At 38.2% G+C, this 25,476-nt stretch overlaps 1 protein-coding gene across 2 annotated transcripts in view; it reads right to left on the bottom strand.

Moving 5' to 3' along the window:
* Positions 1-2,982: 2,982 nt before the first annotated feature.
* The window catches only part of cpne5a (copine Va), a 95,878-nt gene continuing 73,384 nt past the window's right edge, over positions 2,983-25,476 (bottom strand). For both annotated transcript variants that reach the window (XM_004558664.4, XM_004558665.4), the window contains 7 exons: positions 19,121-19,167; positions 16,798-16,979; positions 13,872-13,999; positions 11,188-11,290; positions 8,589-8,646; positions 8,267-8,340; positions 2,983-6,953 (listed from right to left, as the gene is read on the bottom strand). In XM_004558664.4, coding sequence (XP_004558721.2) covers positions 6,768-6,953; positions 8,267-8,340; positions 8,589-8,646; positions 11,188-11,290; positions 13,872-13,999; positions 16,798-16,979; positions 19,121-19,167 — 778 coding nt within the window. In that variant the 3' untranslated portion in view covers positions 2,983-6,767. The remainder of the gene's footprint in view (positions 6,954-8,266; positions 8,341-8,588; positions 8,647-11,187; positions 11,291-13,871; positions 14,000-16,797; positions 16,980-19,120; positions 19,168-25,476) is intronic.

Raw genomic sequence — 25,476 nt, 5'->3', positions numbered from 1 at the left:
TGTGTATTCGCAGGAACACACCTGCCAAGTGTGAAGCAGCACAAATAAACGATTGCTTAGAAAAGCAAAGAACACTGAGACAGGCAGACACTGAGAGATAATAATAACTTATTACTTTGATGCTTATTATTATGAAATTCAGTATAATAAACTCTGGGCTGCATGACAAATACACACTTGGTTTTAGTTTTTGCATAGATCTCTTAGCCTTGTCAAATCACCCCTTCCTATTATATATTAGTATAAATTTACTAACATCATCTACTCATTATTTTTACATGATGTTATTTAATAAAGTTGCCACAAGCAAAATACACTTGAAATATATTCATTATCTATTATGAATATTTTTTCACTAAAGATGCAGCTAGTATTAGTAACCTAATGCTTAACCTACCTAAAATAGTGCCCCCCAACCCAGTGTCTGTATTTATGTCTGTTCATAATTTCCTATAAAAACAAAATGCTCATGGGATCACAGCACAGTTTTGAATGATACGTGAGTCTAAACTTCACTTTTCTGTTTCTCACATCATTAGTGTGAGAGAACATGAGGCAACATGCGCTGTTTTACCAATTTTTAGGCCTGAACCCCCCCCCCCCCTTTCTCTGCTGTGAGCTGAGCAGTATACTGGAAATAGACCATTCCTGGGAGACTGCAATATTTTGCTATTGCTATTTGGGATTATAGCACTTTTAACTTCTTTAACTTTAAGTCAGTGAAAATGTTACAATCGCACGTGATCCATTTTCATGAAACCTTGGTGACTAGGTAGTTATAGTACCTACCTGCTCAGCAGGAAGAGCAGATATTTCCCCATTAGAGATGGTGCCAACAAGAACTTTTTCTTTCTTTGCAGCTGCATGCATCACATCTGCCAGCCAGCCAAGTTCAAGCTGACATCCACGTCTGTGCAGACTTGAACTTTGGATATGAAATGTCATAACATCTACATATTAGTCTCTCAAACCCACAACTCTAGTTGCTACTTGGAGCTCTTTAGCTCATCTGTAGTGGCTCCCCTTTGCAAAAAGCTACATTAATATAAAATAATTAATAATAGAAACTTAACCTTAATTGTTAAATCTATACACATAAATGGTTAGTCATGAGTCCCCTTAGCTATGGATTCAAAATCCCTTAAAAACAAGCCATGGAGAAAATTGAAGGATTTAACTGTGCATAGACAGATGTGTTTTCTGCACATTAGCCAAAATAAAACCTTTATTTTTTTCATTACCCTTGTTATATTTGAAGCTTTTTATTTGTTTGATTTATAAGAATGCATGTAGGACTCAAAGAAGCTATAAAGCTGCATGCCACTTCACGATTGCTCAATTTTGTTTAGTAATAATAATAATAAGAAAACCGTTTTAGCTATCGACACTCTCTGATTCTATATATTTAGCAACAGCATGGTGTTAATGGCATTGTAATAAAACTGCAAAGCTGAAGTGCTAAATAATCATTAATACCCCACTGTAGAGTAATGTTACATCTATTAGCAAAGTTGATAGGCTCAGTTATACTTAATATACCTTGTAACCGTAATTAAAATGAAAGAGGATCAAATATACTTTCTCTCAAAGTTGGTAAATTCTTTTGTTACATTTTTTTGACAAAACAAACATTTCACCAACAGCTTAAATAAAAAGTCATACATGTCTCTACTGATAGTAAAGTTTACTAATCCCTGTATTAGACATTAGTGTTAAAATATCTGCATATTTAACATTTATTTAAGAGTTGCTACCAAAAGCATATTTGTGAGATCACAGTGACCTTCTAGTGCTTTCCTTATCAAATTCTAATCAGTTCATCCTTGAGTCCAAATAAGCATGTGCACCAGATGGGATCAAATTCTCTCCATACACTGTCTTCAAATAAATGTTACTTTCACAGCCAAAATCTAATCAGTCCATCCTTGAGGCCAAGTGAATGTTTTGTCACAGTTACATGCTGACATCCAGGAAAACATTAGGCCTCCAGGCATGTCTGCCAATGGTTTTGAGGTATACGAAAACATAACTTTGAAAGATTGAATACTGGACTTAGCTGTCATGAACAAACTGTTTATAAAGTCCTCGCTCAAAACATTAGACTGCATATCAATTTATGTTCACAACTTACTGGGAATAGTTATTGCACTGTGCAAGTTAATCGAGTGAGGCATGAGAACTGTGCTGTCTTCCTTCCAATTCGGTGTTACGATACCTACAGAAATACTCTGACGTCTCTGTAGCGGTTGGCTGTATTAGTGATGAGCAGGGTCAGAAGTATAAAGCACTAGTGGATGATTTTGTGGGGTGTGGTCTAGGAGAAATCATCTGCTTCTGAATGTGAATAAGAACGGAGGGATTGTAATTGACTTCAGAAGAAAGAAGACGGCTGTGTGACTTCTGTCCTTGAAATGGTTGATCTGGGCATCAACACTGACAACAGGCCAAACCAGAAGACTAACACAGAGGCTGTAAAGAAAAAGGAGATGAACAGGCGCTACTTTTTCTGTGTGCAGCAAAATAATGGAGATTTTCTATCACTCATTTGTGGCAAGCGCAGTGAACTTTGATGGGGGAGCAGCATCGGCGCTGGAGACACCAACAGAATGAATAAACTGATCAGGAAGGCTGGGTCTGTGACTGGCTGCAAACTGCACACTTTTGAAGTTGTGGTAGAGAGGAGGTCACTGAACAAACTGTTATCAATCATGTATAATCCTGACCACCTCTCTGCACCGCTTAGACAGGCAGCAGAGCAGTTACTCAAATAATCTCTCATTTGAAATCTCTTATTTGGATCCACTGCCACAAGGAGAGATACAAGGCATCTTTCACACTGCATGCTCATCACCATCTTTAATCTGTCTGGAAGAAAGTCATCTGCCAGATGTTATTATTGTTATTATTTCATCTAGAAAAAAAATCACAAATATAAATCAAATAATAAAGAATTTCTCATTCATTCATTAAAAATCCAACTGGTATTCTGCCAAAGTTGTCAATATTTTATTCATCTTAAGGCAATCCATTACAAAGCATTTCACAAACCACAGTATGACGACAATATCATGTCCAACACCTGGTTTGGAAATATTCAGCATGCAAGTCAAAGACCAAGAGAGGTATGTAAACAACCTGGGATAAAACAGGAGTAGTGGCAAGAAGAACCCATACAGTATGTGTCTCATAGGAACAGAATGAAAGAAACAATAGATGCAACATGCTGGATGGGGCCGTTTATCTCCAAATACATCCTAAGTAACGATAATGACGCACTGGCAGATGCACTAATCAGGTGAAATGATGGCAAACTACCAAACTTCCTGCCACTTTGGCACAAACATGCACATTTTCTAAAGAGGCCAAGTTCAACTACTGAACACACGTTGGCACTGAATGTTCTTTATGCGGGGCCTATGTACATAATTAGAGTTCAGCCTCAAACAGAATTTGAAAGGAAGTGGAAAAAAGAAACAAAGCCATTTCCACCAAGAGAAACGGAATAATTCTGTTGCTGCAAAAGACATCATTTATACTGAGCAATAAAATTCAGAGGTGTCAGAGGTGTTATTGATTATTTAGCTTTTTTTCCTATATTACTAAGGATTGAAGTTTCTGATTTCACTGGGGGAATTTGTTATTATCATCTCAGAAAAACAGCAGTGCTACTTTTTAAAAATTATTATTTAAAACTCCACAGACAAAGTTTGGAAATTTGCATGCGTTTCAGGTTTAACGAGCACAGTATATGTATGTATTATGTTTGCACGTATCCTATTCCCTCCTTAATGAGTGGGACAATCTGAAAGAAACTTTGGAAGAACATCGTCATACATAAAGCATTTCTAATGTTTTTAAAGATTTATTACAAATCCCAATTCTTTGGATTTTCACATTATGCTTTTTTCATTGTCCTGCAAATGCGATGGTTGTTCTCGTTTAGCGTTTGTTTTGTGTGTCACGTACAATGTTTTTGAGTCATCATTAAATACTGAATGAAGCATTTCAAAAAGCAGTGCAGGCCTGCATATATTTATATTACTTATATTTATAAGTTATTGAGTTCATACTTCATCTTATGATAAATGTGTTCAGTACAAATTGTTTCCCTTAGATTGACTGAAAAATACAGTACAGTATGTAGCATTTTAAAACAAAGAATCCGTATTCATTTTGGGGGGTTGTTTTCCCATATTTTCAACCATACACTGAATTTTATCATTTGACATTTATAGAAATGCCCATAAACTTCTGTAAAAGAAAAAAAAAAGACTTATCAGGACATTTTCTGTTTTTTATAAAAAAAAAATTATCATCGTGTTAAATAGCTTTCTGTAGAGGCATACTGGTATTTTTGACCATTATGTAACTCAGCCTAATTTGAAATGTGATGAACCAAGAAATCGGTCAGCAGATTAAACCCTGCTTTGTCTTCTGAGAGGGAAATGTCATCACTAATGAAAAAGTTTAAAGGAAAGAAACCCAAATATGGGGCTGGACTCATGACAGAAGGAGTTCAGCACCTCAGGACTGACTTTCTGCAGTATCATCAGACTCTTTCTGCTCTCTGAGAGCAACACAGCCATGGGAGTCAAAGAACAACAAACAAAAACTCTAAAGCAACATGAATTATGCAAACACATTTAACTCCGAACACAAAAGAAAACACAACCGAGATTCACATTCACAGAGAACAACACAAAAAAATCTTTTTAAACGTTAGTTCTCCAGTTTCATTGAGTGAAATCATTTTGAAACACTGTGCTAACAAAACAGAAAGGAATTTCTTAATAAAACCCATGAATGTTTACTTTTTCCTTGAGGCCATGTAAATGCCACAGCTGAATTGTAAACAAGTCTTGACTTTGAATATTGTACAACAAGGCTCGATGACACTGGTAGCATTTATTACTTCAAAGATTCTTAGTGAAGAGCTGTAAGTATAAAAAAGTGCAGAGCAGTGGCGGAGACAGTGTGTACCAGCTCCTTTGGCTGAAATAGTCCTAATCTCACAAGTGTTTTATCATCTCCAACATTTTCTGTGTGTACATCTTAAAACATGCTGGCAGAATCACACCTGGGTAACTAAATTTGGATATGTTTCCATATAAATAGGCACATCTGGATCAAGATATTGAGTGACTATGTGAAAATGGCCATTATATATGGATAACTTGATGTACACAACTGGGCCACAACTGTCTTTTTTGTTTTTTTACACAATTTATACACAGTCGCCATAAAGATATATATATATATATCTATATCTATATATAGATATATAGATATAGATATATTAACAAGCTTAAACTAAATCTTAAAACAGAATTGTGCAATTGTGTTTTTAAGCATTTAAATAGCATCCCGATGAGTTATAAAAATGGGCCATTGTGCATTAGTATAAAACAAAATGATCTGAGAACAGTCGAGAGACAGAAGACAGCAGACAGGATGGAATTTAAAAAAAAAAGGTCTGTTTTTGTTTTGCGCAGTCACTTAAAAAAAACACTCAGTGCCTAAATATATTTTTTACTCTGTTGCAAGATTTATGATTGTTCAATCTTCATTCTGGGGAAAATCAAACAAATCAAATTTAATGAGGAGAAAAATGGCTGTTAGTTGACATCAGTCTTTCAAAAGTATATCGTATTTGAAGTCTCCTTTAAAAATACTGAACTAAATCTCAGATATTAAATTGTCACCACAACAAACATAATGGAAAGAAGCAGCAAGATGGAAAATGATGGCAGCATGAGAATAGTTTTATCTACGTTTCCTTGCATACTACATGGAAAAGTGAGTATGTGCTTGTTTTTATGATAGATACAAGTTCATTTAAATATCAGTATAATAGTAGTGATAATCCTTTTTAAAATAAAAAAGACAGTGTCAAAAAAAATTCAGGGCCCTTTCCATTATTGTCATTGTGGCTAGTCCTTTCAAAATAAGAGGTTTTTTTTAGCTTATCACCACTATTGCCTTTGTGCTTTTTATTTGGACAATATTTAGTGCATTCTGTAAATATAAATATAAGAAAGATGTATAAGACATGGTGCTAAAATATCTATATAGCAACAGCTCGCAGGAGGTGCTCTACTTTATAGCTTGCAATTAAAGATTATTCATAGGTGAACATGATTAATAAACTGCTGAATGGGTTTTGTCACATGCTCTTATATTACAGTCCTTATCAAAGTAGAAATGGGGGTCGTTTTTATTATACTGGTCACAAAATATAAGGTGGAAAACTTCTGGGGAAATATGACTTTAATACCCCACCCTTTAAAACCCCCTAAAATGAACAGATCATTCCTGCAATAAATAAATAAATTATTATACACATGATTTCCTAGTTTACACACATTGATTCCAAAAGGTATCACAAGCATGATACACACTGGCACATCCTAATATATTTATGCCTTCAAACAGGCCCTCTTTATGGGCTCACTTGCTATCCATTACATCACCATTTTGTCAGGTTAGACAGTGAACAACTGAAAGCTCCTTTCATACCGGTCTCTCAGCGCTCCGGTCCTCAAGCACTCAGAGAGTAAGCTCCCTCATCATAGCAGGTTCCCCTCTGCAGTCTCACTGCTCCAAACCACAATGGAGTCTCATCATCTTTGTGTTACGCTGGATTAATATTTACGGAAGGGCCTCAAAAGCATTTTTGCTTCAAAGAAGTGTTGGTGGAGACGGGTTCCCATCAATCTCAACCTTGCTCTGCCCGACGCAGAGCTTTGTGTGTGTGGGCGGGGAGGGGCTCACACGGGGTTGGTCGGCGGCTCATCACTGGGCGAATACACTGGCACAGGGTTGGGTTTAATGGCTCTGCTCTTCATGTAGGAGATCAGTTGGTCAGGGATCTCAGCCAGTACGTCTTTAGCCAGTCGAGCCATGCTCAGCACATGGTTACCTGTGCGGTCCATGTAGTCTCTGAATGGTACAAACTGTTGTGACATGAGAAAGAAACACATTACTTTTAAAAATCCCTGAATCAAACTGGCAATGTTTTCCTGGTTTCCTGGCTGGTTCACTGAAATGATGACTCAAAGGAACACCAAGGTTTGAAAATTCTTTGTAATGTCCAGAAGGGGGCGACTCCTCTGATTACAGAGAGAATTTTATAAGCCATGTAGGTCTATAAGAAAATTAATTTAGTTTTGGTTAATTTATAAATTCTGCAAACAATTTTGTGCTAAGTTTATGGTCCTGTTATTGCAAGACTCCACAGTGGTAGATTGATGTGCATACAGTCATGTGGAAAACAATCAAGTTTTCTCACAACTATAAGATGTGCTGTGAAAGACACCCTTACTGCTTCCATGGGAGTTAAGACTAAGCTTAAGGAGCACCGAGGTGCTGCTAATCAAATGCACTTAAAATGATCCTCAGCCAGTGTGAGCACCTCTATTAAAGAAGACGTTTTGGCAAGTTGCTGGTTTAAAGCATTCACATGTGTTTTAACACATTTCCAGCAAATTCACCTCAAGCTCAGACTGTGCAATACTCGGACAAATTGCAAACCCCCCCAAGAACTATGATTCAGACTCTACAGACTTCAGTTAGCATATTAAACATTAATGTTCATGACAGTACAATATGAAAAGACTGAATAAGTATGGCTTGTTTGGAAGGGTTTCCAGGAGAAAGTGTTGCATCTGAAAAAATCACAAAAGTGCTGTAACAATGAGAGATGAGACCATAATGCACAACACCACATCTGGACAAAATCAATCACAGCATTTCAGCACAAAACCTCATACCAGCTGTCGAGCACTGTGGTAATTTAGGCTTGTTTTGCAGTCACAGGACCTGGGCACCTTTTGGTCAATGAGTGAACCGTGAACTCCTACCAAAATATTCAAATGTAGGGTATCTGTCCAAAGTATGAAACCTGGCTAAAACTAGGTGATGCAACAGGACAACGATCCCAATCACAGTAGCAAATATAAACAGAATAGCCAAAAAAGAAAAGAATCCAGATGTAGCAATGACCCAGTCAAAGTCCAGAACTCAGCCTGACTGAAATGCTGCAGCGGTACCTGCATCTGTGCATAAACAAATGCTGACTGTATGTATGAATAAAGCAGCTGGAAGATAAAGAGATCACCGATATGATTGAAATTGAAAAATGTATGCTATACTTTAAGAGATATTTTGCACTGGAATAAAAAACAGAACATAAGGTCGCCGTTGCCTAATGTTTTTATGCCTATAGAAAATGAGCTGTTCCTTCCCGTGACGAGCCGAGACGTCTCACCTGTACAATGTCTCTCTCTGCCACCTTCCCCCGTGAGGAGATTCTGACATCATCACCATCCAGCTCAACCATTGCTACAGAGAACAATAATGGATTTTTAAACAAATCTCTAGTATACCTCAGCATCAAAATTATGTATACACTCTTTTTTAGTTCATCATGAAACTTTCCAGAGCAAATATGTCTTCATACTGTGAAGTCATTTACAATATTTATTATTCTTTGCAGAAAGTCTGAGCTGGTTTAATAAAACAAACCATCCCTAATCCGAAGAGGCAACAAAGTGCTTTCCACATATTTTGTGTGTAGTTAGTATTCTCACCATCAAACTCAGCCTGGCCAACTCCAACAATGATGATAGACATGGGGAGTTTGGCTGCCTGTCATAAACAAGAAGAAGAGACAGTCAGTTGTCAGTCACATGCCAGGAATACAATATTTTCTTTCAAAAAAACAAAAAAGAACCAAAGCCATCAAAGTTTTTCGCAGAGCATGAAAGGGTTACATTTCCAATTACGTTTATTTATCCACCAACACACATCTCATTAAAACAGTCAGTATGAACCGACATGCACAATTCCCCAGAGAAGACATAAATGATAATGGGCAAGATAAAATAAGACAAATATAAATTAGAAATAGCATAAGAACGTTGTCTTGACTATGTTACACATCACATTGTGTTGTATAGTTTTGTTCCCAAAGGAGCCAAGAGAAAACGCAAAATGCATTATTCAAACCAGGGCCTTCAAGGTGGCTACAACTGTCAGCACGCACAGAATTTGTTAGCTAACCAATATACACACATTCACATCTCATAGTAGTTAAAGAACATAAGGTTATGCAATGCTCTTGTAGTTTGCAGAAATCCTGCAAACACCACTCAGTATAAAACCCTTTATTCAAGTTTGCTTATAGAAATGATTCAAATGCTTTTAACATCAGAACAGAAAAGGGCCGCATGTTGTGTCTATTTAAACGACAGTCAAAACAAATCATAAATCTACAAGATAAAAGGGGGCATCTTCTCAACGGTTTGTGGTGTAGAGGTTACTGCACTGCATAAATTCAGACCATGGCATTGGTGTGCAGAACGTGAAAGCCCTGGCACGAATGAATGAATGATATATGCTTTCACAGGGGCAAAAGTAGGTCAGCTTTCCTGGAAAAACCTCTCAAGGGGAGAGGGCCTGTCACAGATAGGAGTAAATAGACTGAGGAGGACCTCCCCTTTCATGGTCTCTATCGTTTTTCTCTCTCAGTCTCTATTCCCGATTTATTTCTTTTCTCCACTAGTGTTATTCCTCATGACCTCTTGCTCTCGCACAAAATAGCCTATATATTCTATTTTCCCAGTTTCCAGCAGACCAAAACCCTCAGGTATATACTTGCCAGAGCTGATACTGTTGCTTGAGCTGCATTATTCAGTTTACACCATTTGTTACTTTGCGTGTACTGTAAAGTGTCACTCCTCCAGTTTTTCTGATGCTTCACTTTCACTGCAGAGAACCACAACAAATCTAAAGGGACTCAGTAGATATCCGCTGTGATATCAGCAGTTTCATTTAATATTAAAGGACTACAGAAATATTTTGGGACAGGAAGAATGGCACCACCATGTTTCAATCATGCCCATGAATTTAATTCTTCACAAAACTTTTACCACAAAATCTAAATATGTACATTGCCTCTGCAGTAGCTTTCATTTGATTCTGTACCAACACTGTTACGTATTCTGTATCAGGTTGCTCCATCTCACCGAAGCTCGAAGATGAAGACCCAAATTAAGCTCCCTAACAGGAAAATATCCACAGTTTTATGAGGTTCCTGAGTCAGTCTCACCCAAACAGCAAAGTGACAACTGCAGATATAATCTAAATTTCGCATACAAATTAATTTATGTCTGTTCCTCTCGGGCTAAAAGCAGGCTCTGCTTTACAATTTTATTAAAATGAAATTTTCAGTTTCAAGGAAAAACATCAAAGGAAAAGAGTTGCAGACTGTATTTACCTCTGAGGCTGTTCTGTCAGATAAGTGGATATCAATCCCTGAAGGCTAAGCTGTTTAAAATACAGTACCATACAGTGTGGCCATTAGCAGTAAAATTACCAGTCAATATTTGCTCTGTACAGTATTTTAAATTAGCTCTCATGACAGAGCACAGCCTGGAAGAAAGAAAAAAATATGCAGAGCTGAGTGTTGGACACAGTTACTTGTTTATGATTCATCGTTCCAGGGCAAAGGCTGAATACCTAATGAAGCTCTTCCATCCAAAGAGAGCGAAGTCAGGTCCAGTGGCTGCAGGATGTGGCAGGTTGAGGTTGAGCAGAGCGCAGAGCAGCAGACAAGATCTTAAAAGGAAGGTGTGGCTGTTCGAATGGTTTGATTAACAGTCGCAAATTCCCTTTAAACCCAGTCTGCTGGGGGTCTGAACACTGTGTTCCTGTAAGGCTCTACCCGCTCGACGATGACTGATCGTCAGCCTTACCTCTGCGGGCAGATTCCAGCCAAAGGTGAGCTGCAGTGTTGTCAAGACACATGAAATATGCAGCAGGCAGTATGGGACAAAACAAACACCATGAAACTTTAAAAAAATTGGCAACACTGTTGCCTCAGATCTCAGATCAGACAATGCATCTGTAGCACAGAGGTTGAATCTCAGCTGAGCCTCTAAGCCTCTTGAGGGTCTCAGAAAGAAATAAAAATATTGGACAAACTGAGCCTCTAAGAAGTGGGGTAGAAAACATCCCATAAATCCTCAAATCCAGTGCTACTGGCTTATAAACCCTCAAAGTAACAGAAAGCCTGAGAACAGTGCCACAGTAAGCTTAAAGCACCTGCAAAACCAATGTCCCGCAGAGTGGAGGAGAATGGAGAGAGAGAGGTTAATATCCTCAGGCTAGTGTTAAATCAGCACTTACATTCACTATGGCCTCCTTGGTCTGAGCCATGTCCGAAATCACTCCATCAGTGATGATGAGCAGGACAAAGTACTGAGATCCGTCCTGCACTGCTGCTGCATACCTGGGTGCAAGAAATGGTAAGTGGTAAATGGCCTGTATTTGTATAGCGCTTTAGTAGTCCCTAAGGACCCCAAAGCTCTTTACACAACCAGTCATCCACCCATTCACACACTGGTGATGACAAGTGTGTGAATGTGTTGTAGCCACAGCCACCCTGGGGCACCAGTAGGCAACGGGTGAAGTGTCTTGTCCCAAGGACACAACGACCGAGACTGTCCAAGCCGGGGCTCGAACCGGCAACCTTCCGATTACAAGGCGAACTCCCAACTCTTGAGCCACGATCGTGAAACTGACTGTGACAGAATGATTTAAGCACAACAGCTCATGTTAGAAAAAAAAAAAGTTATGAAAAGCGCTTGCAGGAGCAACCAGAGAGAAACTCTTAGAGGAGCAGAAAACAACTGTGTGAGAGATAAAAAATACATTAAAAAATATATTCCTCAGAAACAAACTCTCTCCGCACAGTGTGTGACACAAGAGCTTAATATAGACACGTAAAGAAGAAAAATATGTTGTATAGCTCTTCACGTCTCAGAGGTCTATCTAGACACTCTTACGAAACCCATCAGAGACACCACAGTGAGTGTGGCCTAGATTCAATCGCCCATCGCTGGCTGCTCTATGAATAATTTGTTAAACTGTTTATGCAAGTGCAGCAGTCTTATTCTTCTGGAACATTATTGATTGCCTTGCATTCATCTTACTAGACTTGATGAGCAAAAAAAGAGGGAGAAATGTGGCAGATCATTGCAAGAGCCAAGGACAGGTCAGAGGTGAAGCTTCACTCTTTGCATCCTGCTTGGTCAAATTGACTGTGAGGCACCGACAGTTTAATCAAAGAGCGTGCCCTGTCTGTGACAACAGCAAAAGCGATGGCTGCTGTTTAGGGGATTAAAGTGGCATTTGTCTTCCTTAGCTGACTTACAACAATGTAGGCCACACTCACTGGAGACTGTTCAGCGTATTAGCAGAGTACTAACAGCAGAGTCAAACTCAATTTGTAGATTCCTACACAGATGAGATCCTTAAACTGGCTAAAACATTAACAACTCAACATCGTACATTTACTATACATTATGCATCATGCATGAACATCTTTCCCCCTTTTATCAACATTTCCTGACTTCAATAACTTATCAGCTTTCTTCTTGTGGTGGATGGAAAAGTTGAACATGCACATTAAACACAACTACTCAAATGAACTGCATTGTTAAGATCATTTCCTGGTTATGCAAATAGTTATCTTTTCATCAGTTTTAAATTGGACATCCTTCTGAGACTTTTATTTATTCTTTTTTTTTTATTCATTGACATTATGCATAAAGGTCTGCAGGGGAATGTTTTCTTTGGTGCGTTTTAAATTAAATTAATTTAAGCTGCAGTTTGTGCTTTCAGTTATCTCAACACCCTAATCTTTAGCTTCTGCCAGTTGTTAGTGAGGCATATAACAGGATTTTAAGCTCTAAGACTGGATGATTCCAGGCTTGAAATAGCTCCTCCCACTCTACAACATCACTGGGGAAAAGGATTCTTCACAGTTTATAACTGTTATTATACAAATCAGTAAGAGATAGAGAAAAGCAAATATTATCTACATGAAAACCTGCAAAACTAATACTGAAACAAAAAGTGACATAAAAGCCCTTCAGATGAAAACAAGTTACACATTTTCACTACTCAGACTACATTTCTCTGATCACATTTGTATTTTGATTTATCTTTTTGATTAAATACAGATGATCTACTTACTAGCAGATAGGAAAAAGCTCTATTTTAGCACCATAATAGTTTGTAATTACGTAAGGATGGATATGACATCCTTTAACCTTCTGTCAGCTGTAGGGGGTGGGCAGGGCATATATATATATCTATATATATAGATATATATGTTACATTTTGTTAGTTTAAATCTTGCGCGTCGTTTTATTGAATAAATCTTTTTGCATAAGCTCTATTATTCTACTACAAGATTAATCTTTATGGGGAAAATATTAACAAATACACTTGAAACACAGGTCACAGGGACACGTTATATACATGGGACTTAATATAGTAATATCACAACTGTTTTTAGCCGCAAACAGCACATTATGTCTTCTGTGTGTTTAATGTACTGCTGTCGGTTTGTAGGCACAGCTTTTTAATTCACTTTGTGCACTTACTCTATTTGCAGTGACAAGGAGTTTGTAATGGTGAATTAATGCCATGCCTCATTTACAGTAAAACTCATTAAGTGACTAGCGTGGCTCATCGATACATGTCACGAAAGGCTGCATGACCATTTACAAGTTCCCTCCCAGAGACGCCGCCTTACCTCCCCACGTTCATCACGTTATATGTCTGCAAAATAAACGTCTGGCACCACAAATCCCTGATTACCATTTCTATTTGTCTTAGCCTGGCAGCTGATTGTTTATTTTCCCTTCATTATTTCTACTCAATTCACAGAGAAACCATCACTCACTGTCCTAATGCCTCTGATGGCATGGCTGCCTGCTGAAGATTATTTACAGACTGACTTTCAAAGAAAGGGCGACTGCACTCTGTCATATATCCACTGGGACAGATGTTTGCGTTGGTACCTTGCCACATGATTAACAACAGGAGCAAAGTTGGTGGGTCCATACAGCTGAACTGTCTTAAGGCTTTGATGGTACGCTTCAAGAATCCCCTCCATACCATTACAGTACGGGTTGTCGACGTTGCCATTCTGAGGAAAAACAACAAGACATAAATGGTACAAAAACTACAACAATGGCAGAGTCAAACAATCAACAAAAATGTATTTAACCTGTTAAAATTAATCTCATGTTAAAGTGTTAAACTGTTAAAGTGATTAAAGTGATTTATTAGATTTTCAGATGAATACAAGTGGATGTGCTAAATACTCCAGTATGTTTGCTAGCTGGAAGGTCACTATGCTTATAAGCAGCAGCATGTTGGACCAAACCAGACTGGAAAGACTAGTGATAACCTGTTTTAAAGCTCTGTATTTGTATTAAGTTTAGCAGCAACCACATAGCGACACCACTTTCTACCCTCCCTGCTACAGAGATTTACTAACATAAAGGTAACACCACAGAAAATGACATAAAATTATTTATATAATATTATTTTTTTATTTTTTTGTTTCACACATGGTACAGCAGTAATGCATTCCCATACACAACCTTCCTTTCAATTAAAGTAACACTGTTTCCATGCATGAAAAGGAGCAGGAAGAAGAATAAATTCATAAATTCATAAATATATCAAGACAGACTATAAATAATTTTTAAAAAACACGACTTGCTTAAAAAAAACCTCTAGGAAACATCCAGCAAGAGCTGCTAGTGTTTTAATAAGCTGAGTGTGTGATGATGGTGAAACTGAAGAAGAGGGCTTAAGCCACCAATCATCAGAGTGATGCTACTTAAATTACTTTGATTTAGACACCAGGGTTACTCGAGTAGAACAATTCACTAGACCATTACCTGCACATCTGTGAAATCAAACATTGTGCAATCTTTATGCTGTACAGTAAAGTTCATGTGAAGGGGACTAGCAGGTTAAGGATCATTTCAGGTCCCATCGGTCAGCGGTGCATGTATGAAAACCATTCATGACTAAAACAATACAACATAACTTTTAACTGTGAATGGTAGTGGTTAAAATGTCTTTTTCTGTGTGGGCAGGATGGCCAGATTTCCTCAATCAAACAAAAGTAGTTTAAAAAATTAGCTAACACATTAAAGAATCAAATATTCATACAGAGCTTCATTTAAAGTAGTGTTTTGTGCCAATCATAGCCACAAACTGAACCATATCCACCGCGTGCCCAGCTAAGAGACAAAATTATTTATTTAGGACTACATTTATTTAATTTTTTAAAAGCAGTGCTCTCAGTCAATTTTACTCAACTACAAATCAAAATATTTAGCAAAGAAAAAGCTTAAGGAAGTTTGTGTGTTACAAATTTAACAAATGCAACAGAAAATTTAATTAAACAACATTTAGGCTTTTTAAAAATATTAAAATATAACCAGCGGTCTAACAGCTATTCCACTTTTTGCAATCAATTTTTAATGAAGAAGAAAACAGACTCCCCTGCACTGTCTGTAAAGCTCACCACTGAGACAGGTTCACAAATTATCAGCGGGATTTAAGCCATGTGAGGAAGAAAAGGTTAGGTCATTATTCAGTCATTCTTGAGCTCTTAAGCTGCTCTGATGCTTGAGTATTGTCCTACATAAAATTCATCGCCCTCTTGAATGCTGCAGTGTTGTGTGGTATCTTCCAATAGCTGGCAGAAGGTCTGGGAGTTGCATAAAAGCTCCAACTTGCTCATCCTTAATGAGCACGGTCCATACCAGAACCTTCACCACTGTGCTGGCGCCAGTGGTGAAGTGGTGTCTGATGTCTATAAGTGATCCAGCTGCACACATCCATCTAGAGGCACTCTCATTTCACCAGTTCTAAAACCTTTAAAAAACTCTGTCTTCATACATTTCCTGGACTAATCTCAAATATGAAATTTGTGAATGTTATTTTAGTGGTGGGCATGTTTTCTGTCTATGCACTTGGTAGTTTGTACCTCAGGACAACATGTTGACACTGAAGCATCACAGGTTTCTGCTAGTTTCATGTCTTTTACGATCAGTCTTGCAACCCTCTTTACTGTAAGCCAATAGCTCTTTAGATTTGCATGTTCTGGAGTTTGGAAATGTAGAAATAACAACAAGATCAAAAGACTCACTTGCTTTATAACTGTGCATGGAGAGTCGAGGAACTTCAGGTTGTAATTTGGTCAAAGCTAATCAGTATTGTAAATAATATAACAATAGTGATGCAGTAACTGTATGTGCCACGGGTACTTCTAAAATACTGGTGTGGAGTTGAGGGCTGAATGGCGTTTTGAAAACACTGTTTTAGCCGACAGAGATGTTCTTGTCAAACTTAGCTTCAAAGGTTAGCGTCCTTGCCCATTAAGGCACAGTCCAAAGCAAACATACACAGTATAAGAAACATTTCACTCAAGACTTAACTTTACTTTTAAACCCACTTACATGAGTATGGCAAGAAAAAAAGAGAGACTTCAATTATATGCCGAGATGAATCTTAATTCACAAGTTTTAATGGAAACATGGAGTGATGCAGACATTACCCTGTAGACACAGTCCTCATTAGGCTGTACTATGCAGCAGCCAGAGCACATTACTGAGTGAAGCTAAATTGATTTAAGAAGCCGTCAGCCTTACAGAACCTAATTTGCACTATAAAAGGTAAATGGAATTCAGCCTGAGCTCCGCATGTCAGAGATGTAGCTGCTTTTATCTCAAAATGCACACATCTACACTGCACATTCAACATGCTTACCCACACGTAGAAAATAAACACACAAATGAGCACTCCCTGGGATCACCTCCAGTGGGAGGGCCAAAGTCATCTTCCCACTGATTCAGATTAAGTCAATGAACCAGATGCCGAAATACAACGTCGGTGTCTAAAATAATCACATAGTTTACTCACCAGTGGAAACTCGTGGGAAACCCTCCAATCAGGGGGCAGCTTAGCACCGAATCCTAGGGCAGGGAACATCTTATCACTGTCATAGTCCTGGATGATCTCTCCAACTGCCTTCAGGGCCATGGCATAGGCATTCATCTGGTATGGGTTCATGTAGTGTAGTGAAGTGGACTGTGATGGATTTCCTTTTAAGAAGAGAGAAGTCAGAGTCACTGATGCAGACCATCAGACTGAGAGGAAACTGACAGCCGAGGCAGGGGAAACAAGAGCAAACTAAAGCTAAACTGAAGATTTGGGTTTGAGGAAATGACTGCCTTATTGAAAATAACTGTAAAACTTGATGTCTATTTATTTTGCACTATAAGGCTTCCCTCCAGATAATAAGAGCCCTTATTATCTCACAGAATTAATATGTTTGCTGATTTAGTAGTTGGATAATATTATTAAACAGATTAATGATATCACTGAATATATTTATCTCTTATTTTTATTACAACTTATCCCAGATGGATCTAATGAGTGTTCGTCAGAAACACAATAAATACTTGTGTTTGATTACACTAAAAAAGACGCTTCAGCTGAGAGGATTTGACATCTGTGCTTGACTGGTCATCTACTTTTATATTTTAAAGCTTCAATGCCATTAAACATTATGCAGAGACAGATAACTAATTAAAATAAACACTGGTATAAAGTGTCTTCTGTGTGCTTTGGTGTTAGTTCTACTGGAGGGATGAAAAATTGCTCTTCCAAAAGATATTCCCTTGGTTTTTTGTTAGTGATGGTGGAGCAGATGGTGCCGTGAAGCACGTTGGTTTAAAATCTACCCTAGGTATTTAGTTATGCTGACATCTGGTGACAGTGAAGGCCATAAGATGTGTGAGGCACTATGGGAAAAGCCAGCCCAAGAAACTAAGAATCCCAGCTGTGCACGCAAGTGGCCAAGCAATCAGGAACAGACAGACTTTCCAAAATTTCAACTGTTTGTTATTTTAACTTCACTCTCTGCAAATATCTCTCAAAACTATGTGTGGAAAATGTTGTTTATTGAGCAGTTACTTTCGCATAAACTGCTATTTAACCAACACGCTGTGTTGCCTCAAATCCACATCCTGGAAACCTCTTGCTTGGGAGGGGAAAACCCTGACTCAACACACCTGGGAGTGCAACCTGGCCAGTCAGCCAGTGAAATTTACCCTCTTAGTGATGTTGGCAATTGCCCCCTAAGCCTGTGGCAATAATGCTCTGAGGATTGTGAGTGATCTAAGGTTTCTTGCAAACCTAGTGGCGTTTTTAACAGAAGTTTAATCACTTATGAACGTGGTACAACTTATTGTTGGGATTTTCTCTCTATTATTGCAGGGCCTTTGACCTAGAATATAAAAGGACTTCGAGGCAATTGTTGATGTGAATTGGCGGCATATAAATAACATTCAAGTGAATTGAGTTGAACTAATTTATAACACAGACAGGTTGCTCTCAAAATGCAGTCAGTCTGCACCACAAGACATCTATGACACATCAGGAACTCAACTGAGCTGGTTGTATTCTGGTTGTATTCCTAAATAAGAGCAAATTGCAGAGCGTCTATGTCATTTTGCAGTTAAATCAACATCCTGAAGTAATTTTGTCACTATTTGTGGTGAAATTTCTGAATTTCTGTATCAAATCTGTGGCGTTCGGAGATTCTGACTGAATGTTAGCAGTAAATGTGAATTTCTGGGTATGTAAACGGCAACAGATGATGACACATTTGCAACCTTTCTGGATTCATTACAGTTAATCACATTATTATCATAAACATTGCATGTAATTACAACTTGAACCCCTTCAGTTTCATACTGATATCAACTGAATCCAGCTTATTGCCACTTTATCGCTGTCTTGATGCACCAGTCACTTTAAAAAGGGCAACTGACTGCAAGCAGCTGCAAACCCAGTCGCTGCATTTGAAGTAATCGTCACACAGGCAACAAGATCACAAGTTCATTGTACACGAGCGCACAAATTTTATTCATACCACGGTCTCCGGCCACTGAAGATTTTCGATTTTGTGCATTTTTATATTTGTACATGTTTGGGTATATATACTATAGCTACCATCTTTTTTAATTATCACTAATATGATTTAAAGTTTTCATTTTATATATTGCAGGCTGGCAGGAGCGCTTAATAGTGTCTGACATGTGAACACCTTGAAAAAAAAGGGAGATCACAGGCAGAGAGGAAACTCCAGCCCCTCTTTGAATAATAGCAAATCTTCTAGTTATACATGAGATGACAAATGGAGGCAGAGCAGGGCGATGGTTGTTGTTGAAACACTCACCATTTGATGCTGTGAAATCAATGGCCACTGTGAAGTGAATCTGAGTCCTGAAACAGATGAATAGGGGAAAGGATGCTATTAACAAAAGCGAGGCAGGAAAACTCGGTGCTGCAGTTTAATGAAGCTCTCCCAGGTTTCAGCATCCTCTGTGGTCTTATTTGAGAAGAGGTGCGACAAAACTGAACCACAAACAGTGTTGACAATATATCTTTTGGAGTCAGGCTTTAATAGTTTAATTTTTAAAACAGCGAAGGAGATACATACATAAATTATTTATTGCTATACTGCATCCAGAGGACTGTTCAAGCCTTTTAATGATTACATTACTTAAAGATTTAACAGCACAACTACAAGACCATAAAAAGCAGAAAACCTGATAAGAGTACAGCCATTTCCCCAGTGATTTGTACAAACACATAATGAGTCGCTGCAGCTGGCTTAATGAAACATCCGGAAAGATATGGGGATGAACAAAGCATCTGAATAAAGTAACTCAGTTTCATTCACTGCGCCCAGGCTGAAAAAGCAACCTACAGCCAAAAAAAGAAGTCAAAAACTACTGGATATTTTTTATTCATGAGCCCATAATGATAGCCAAAACCTTGAAAAGAAACTAAACATGGCCTAACTAGTCTCTGCTGGATCTGTTTATTTCCCGAGGGAGAGAGACGAAGGGAGCGAAAGGAAGAAGGGCGTAGATCTTTCATTGCGATTAACACTGATTGCCTTTTCTTAGCTTCACCTCCATTCAGAAATTCCCACAAGCGCAGTATTGTAGATAATGGCACTGTCCTCCTGGGGAGGCTCTGACCTCAGCTCATTAATCAGCATTGAGCCGAGCATTCAGCTGACAAAGGGGAATTGTTGCGGTGGCATGTTGCCTCGATTTGAAAGTCTGATTTCTGTGGTTAGTTTGAATGTTTGGCTAGAAAAGCTAGATGGTGGGTTAGCATTAATACTACAGGACAGTAGACTCTGGGCATGTTATTCAAATTGTCTGTTGGATCATTATGAACAGTTTCATACTTAAACATTAATTGCTGAACTCTGACCTAAAATAACCCACAACATGGTTCAAATTCTGAAGTGTTTTTTTGCATCACATAGCATTACCTTGCATCATATTTGTAAATGAATAGTTCAGTTTTGTGCTCTCTAAATGTCTCCAAATTGATACTGCGTATAGGAAGGAAGAAAACACCTTAAAGTACCTAAAACCTCTGGACAGCACTGCAGGCCTATGTTCTTGGGACAAAAAAATCAATATGCATTCATGTTGACTGATGCTGTAATATTGCCAGTTTTGGCAAACAACCAATGGCTGATGTTATTTTTATCCTTGTCCTTGACAGCTGGTAATTTCTCTGTCATTTTTTTTAACTTTTATGCTCCTCTTCGAGCAATGTATCACTCAGTGGACAAATTAATGTACCATCACCATTTCCTATATTTCACCAGGCGTTTTTAAATCTGACATCAGCCTTTAAATGGCCTCATACAATCTAATTCAACACAAATCTTTCAGCACAGGTAGTCCGACAATTCCCTCTTGGCACCGGTTTGTCCTTTCACTCTGCCACTCAGTGTCTCCTCTCCTTTCAGTTTTGTTCCAAGCTAAAATGACGGTTCCCCAAACAGTTTGTGGATCACCTTGAATTACAGCAACAGTATAAAACAGGCAGAAACGTATCAGTGTCATATTGACTTTACCCTTCCAGTTAGACAAACACCATATGGCAAGGGCCTGTAATGTGAAATGCCTGCAGACTAAGCAATCTGAGCAGGGTGGGTTATTGTATGCAATGCAAAACCGGGAACAAACAATGTACCTACAGTTAATTTACAGTCTCATCAGTATGCTCTGGAAACATAAACTACACCAGTGAACAGACTGCCACAACAGTAAAGATAATTAACAATCCACTGCCACCTCATTAGTGCACCTACACTACCTCTCGTTATTTTAATATTTTGCTGCCAATGAGCCAGACTCTCTCATAATGTTTTTTAAATGGTCATGAGCAAAAATTCTCAAAGGTTTTTGACAGGATATTGGAATTTTTTCACAAATTTTCAATCCAGTTCTCATACCTGACCATTTTCAGAGGAATGATTTTTTGTCTGTTAAGGCTCTTGACACTGACCTGTGCATATTTCAAGCATTAAAAGGCACCTATCTCAGGTTTGTTATGCGCAGTCTGCCCATTTTATTAGTTCAATCTGTAAAATATACTAACACAGTTAGACATTTATAGCATTGTATTTTTGTACCAACGAGGGGATTTCCAAAGAACTATCTCAGCATTGTGCGCAATGCTTCCTTAACAAATATGAGGAAACTGGAAGAGTGGAGGGCAAAAGAAAAAGTTCACGACTAAATAAAGCCTATCAACTGCAGATGAACAGTATCTGAAAGTCATGTCCTTAACAACTTTTTAAAAAGCCAGCAAAGACCTGTCATAGATTAACCGGGCTTTCAGTTAATCCACCTACTATTCACTGAATCCACATCAGAAATTAGTTCACAGGATATCAAGAAGCCATTATTAAGGAAGGAAATGGCGAGGAAACAACTGCAGTATGCCAAATTACACAAGAACTGGAAATCAATGAATCCAAATTTGAAATACTTGGCTCAAACTGTTCTAAGTCTTTCCCAAGGGGGTCAGGAGAGAGGTAGAACTTTAGGGAAACATTTAAGCCAATGGTGTTGGGGAACATTTCAAAACTGATGGATGTTGAAGGTAAAAAAGCACCATCAGCGCCACTATGTTTTGCTTCACCTAGCCATGGTATTAATCCAACACCATCTGGAAAGCATCTGACTGGCAAGAGATTAATTTTTCAGCATCACAATGATCCCAAACACCATGCCAGTAACAGCATACCTGGATAGAAAAACACACAGTGGAACACTAAGTCATGGATTGGCCTCCCCAGAGCCTGAACCTCAACAATACTGAAGCAGTGTATGTTCATCTTCACAGAGAATGGAACAAAAGGCAGCCAACATCCAAATAAGAGCTCTGTATATGCGGACGTCATACCAAATATTTACTTTCAAGCTCTTAGAATTACTGTTTTTTGCCTTATATGCTGCATTTCCATTCTATTGCATATGTTTCAATAAATCGCTGCCCTTTTACTAGCAAAGTATAAATACATAATGCAGTCTAACTGTTATACTGACAGGGGTTTCTTTATTACTTTGTCCATTTATAGCAGTGCTAAGCTAGATTTTAAAAAGCACCTCAGACATTTGTAAATGAATGAGTCATTCTATAGATTACACTGAATTCGAGCGTAGTACTGTAACAGGATGTCACCACAACAACAAGCCAGTTTATAAAATTTCTTCCTCCTAGATCTTTAACTGAAAGTGGCATTAATGCAAAGTGGAAGCATTTAGGAACCACAGCAACTTAGCTACGAAGTTACAGAGCATGATCGCCACTGTCAATGTGCATAGTGTGTAAAAGTTGCCAACACTTTGCTGACTCAATAGCTGCAGAGTTCCAAACCTCCTGTGGCGTTAACATCAGCAGAAAAACTGTGCTGGGAGCTTTGTGGTATGGGTTTCCAAAGCCGAACAGCTCCAGAAGGTGTAATGTTAGGTAGTCCACTACTTCTCTATATGCTGCATATTTAGAAACTTAAAAAACTGCATGGGACATGATTGTAAAGTATTGGGGTTATCAAGCAATAGCTGTACACTGTGAGAACGACATTCAGCCAGACTTTCAAAAGAGCAACAAGCTAAAAACAAATTAAAAAGCTAAGTGGGCGAATGTAAAACTGGAAAACAGCAAAGGGGACATAGACCCCATGAATATCCATGAATATACAGCATGTGGCAGTAGAAGAGGCTATCAAAAAGAGTAGCAGCACTAACACTGCTGGAAACTGTCATTACTGTTTCTAGCTGTGCCGATTCCCTGGACAAAACGTATATCTTTGTCATACATAAATTTAAAGAATTCAAAGTGAACTGTTCTGCCTCTGGTGACGGTAAACTCAAACTTCTGTATGATCACAACAAATCACCAGACTGCACAGCCTAGCAGACCAGAAATATCTGTAAGGGTTTAGCATCAGTACATCTTGTTTAGTTATCATGTGAAAGTGCTTTGATGAAGTTTATAGTCCATGACCACATTTTGCCATGACAGACAAACACATGCAGATACACATAAAGGGAACAACACTGCATCACAAAAATAACCTTGCAGAAGACTGAGTGTCACAGCTGAGAAACACCTCTCTTTCAAAAGTCAGCAAATAGCAAAGGCCAGTAAAAGAAGCAGACGAAAAGAAATTGTATGTTTCTGTGCAGTGCGATTTTGCAGTCTGACCACAAAGCTAACCTAAATCCAATAAAAAAAAACCCAGTATCAATTTCTCAGGATATTTTGGGATGAAACTATTAAACCTTACTAAGATCTCAACACAATAGAAGCTCCCCACCAGCCTTTATATGACCAATCTCACTAGAGATTTAATTTAAAAAGAAACATTTCAATATGTGATGAAAAGAATATAAATCTTTCATTAGCCTCTCAAAGCAGCATGTGGCTTTTGGACTTTAATTACCTCTATTTGACTATATCTCTGCCACAACTGGAGGTTAATGAAAATTAATGAAAAACCAATTCACTGTGAAACCAGTCAGAGTGCAATGGTGGGTCTTGAAAAGAAATTGCTTTTTCCCCCCTCTGCTTCACATATCATCCAAAATGCACCGTGCTAGTTATCACCTGTTAGAAACGGAACAGCAAAGCAAACACACATGAAAGGAGAGAAATCAATAGCAGCGATCTAAAATATCAAATCTGATATCAGATCTTTTGTATACAGCCTGCTGCTCAGGCTCCTACTCACATTTCTCATCATCTGTCTGAATGACGGTGTTGGCACGCGTTCAAGTAGAATCTTTTGCATCAGTTGAAGAAAACTAATCTCTTTCACTAGGCAAGTACAGATGCCAAATCAAAACTAAGTGATCCACGGGACAAACACAGAGTGTTCTGTGCCTGAATCCACGAACTGCATTTTTTTGTTCTTGCGAATGAGAATACATCAAAACAAAAATGAAGCCAAAACTAAATCTTGCAAGTTTTTTCTAGTGATTAGAAGAAACTTGCATAATGCGCAGTAACTTTCCAATGTAATCTTATTCAACTTTTACATATTTGTATTTTTCCATAATATCACAAAACTGTGGTATTTGTTCACAGTAAAAATGTTTTTGTACTAAATGTATGTAGGAAATATACCTTGTTTCTGACTTAGTTCTCACACAGCTAACCTCTTGTTTCTCTAAGCATCTTTATTTTTCACATGCTACATAATTAAATAAAACAGCATAAAAGTGCACATAATGTAGCTGTCAAACTGTACTTCTCATTTCAAATGCTCCCAAACCCCCATTAGCAGTTTTCCAGTGTTTCTCAACACCCATTTAAAGGTTGAGGCTAAATAGGTGAAGTTAATTTTCATAATATGGCTAATGCAAAACATTTTGAGACACACATTTGACAAAATTATATAACTAAATATCATCTAACTCAGTGATGACAAGTATTTGCAGTTGTCTTAAGTTGTTTCCAGTCCTCCAAATTGGCAGTCTCTTCATGTGTATCATTTTTCAACGATACAGTTAATCTTTCCCATCATGGATAGGCAACATGGTCGTTGTTTTTCTTTCAGCACTAGTAAGCCTATTCTGATTTATTTTCTTCATCAGTCTGTTATGCAATCTGCTTCAAATCGACAGTCTGTTCAAAGCACCAGTTTTTATGCACCTTTTCTTATTTGATAAATTTTTCACAATTATGGTAATTTGACAGTCGGGTGGAAAAGTAAATAGATCCTATGGAGATTTGTTTTGTGATGGGATATTTTGACATGCAAACCTCTCTTATACTGTGTCTATACATAAAGGATATCCAGGACTGTTCCTGTTGTGTCTGAAAGCAGCACAGCATGGGCAGCAGCGTGTGTCGCATGATTGACAACAGGACCAGAGCGTTTTGCAGAAACCCCAAAGAGCAGACATCAAAGTCTGTGTCAACATTGGGAAATCTGCAATGGGAAACTTTAAATATATGGGAGAGCAGAAAAGAAATTAGCCAGGGAAGATGATTTTACAGAAAGACTGCTACTGGAGAACTTCCACGGGGACTTTCCTTGAAGACGTGCAAAAAATTAAACCAACTGTATATGAAGATGAATGGTTAGCTATCAGGGAAATCGCTGGCATCTTTAAATTCTTATTTGTCACGTTTCAGACAAACTTCACCCCCAACCATAGCATGCAAGGCGCTTCTGAGAAGGAGCAGCACAGTATTAAAGTGTGA

Source organism: Maylandia zebra, linkage group LG20, assembly GCF_041146795.1.
Source record: "Maylandia zebra isolate NMK-2024a linkage group LG20, Mzebra_GT3a, whole genome shotgun sequence".
NCBI lineage: Eukaryota > Metazoa > Chordata > Actinopteri > Cichliformes > Cichlidae > Maylandia > Maylandia zebra.
Note: the sequence above shows the minus strand (reverse complement) of the source record. Positions and strands in the feature narration are given on the sequence as shown.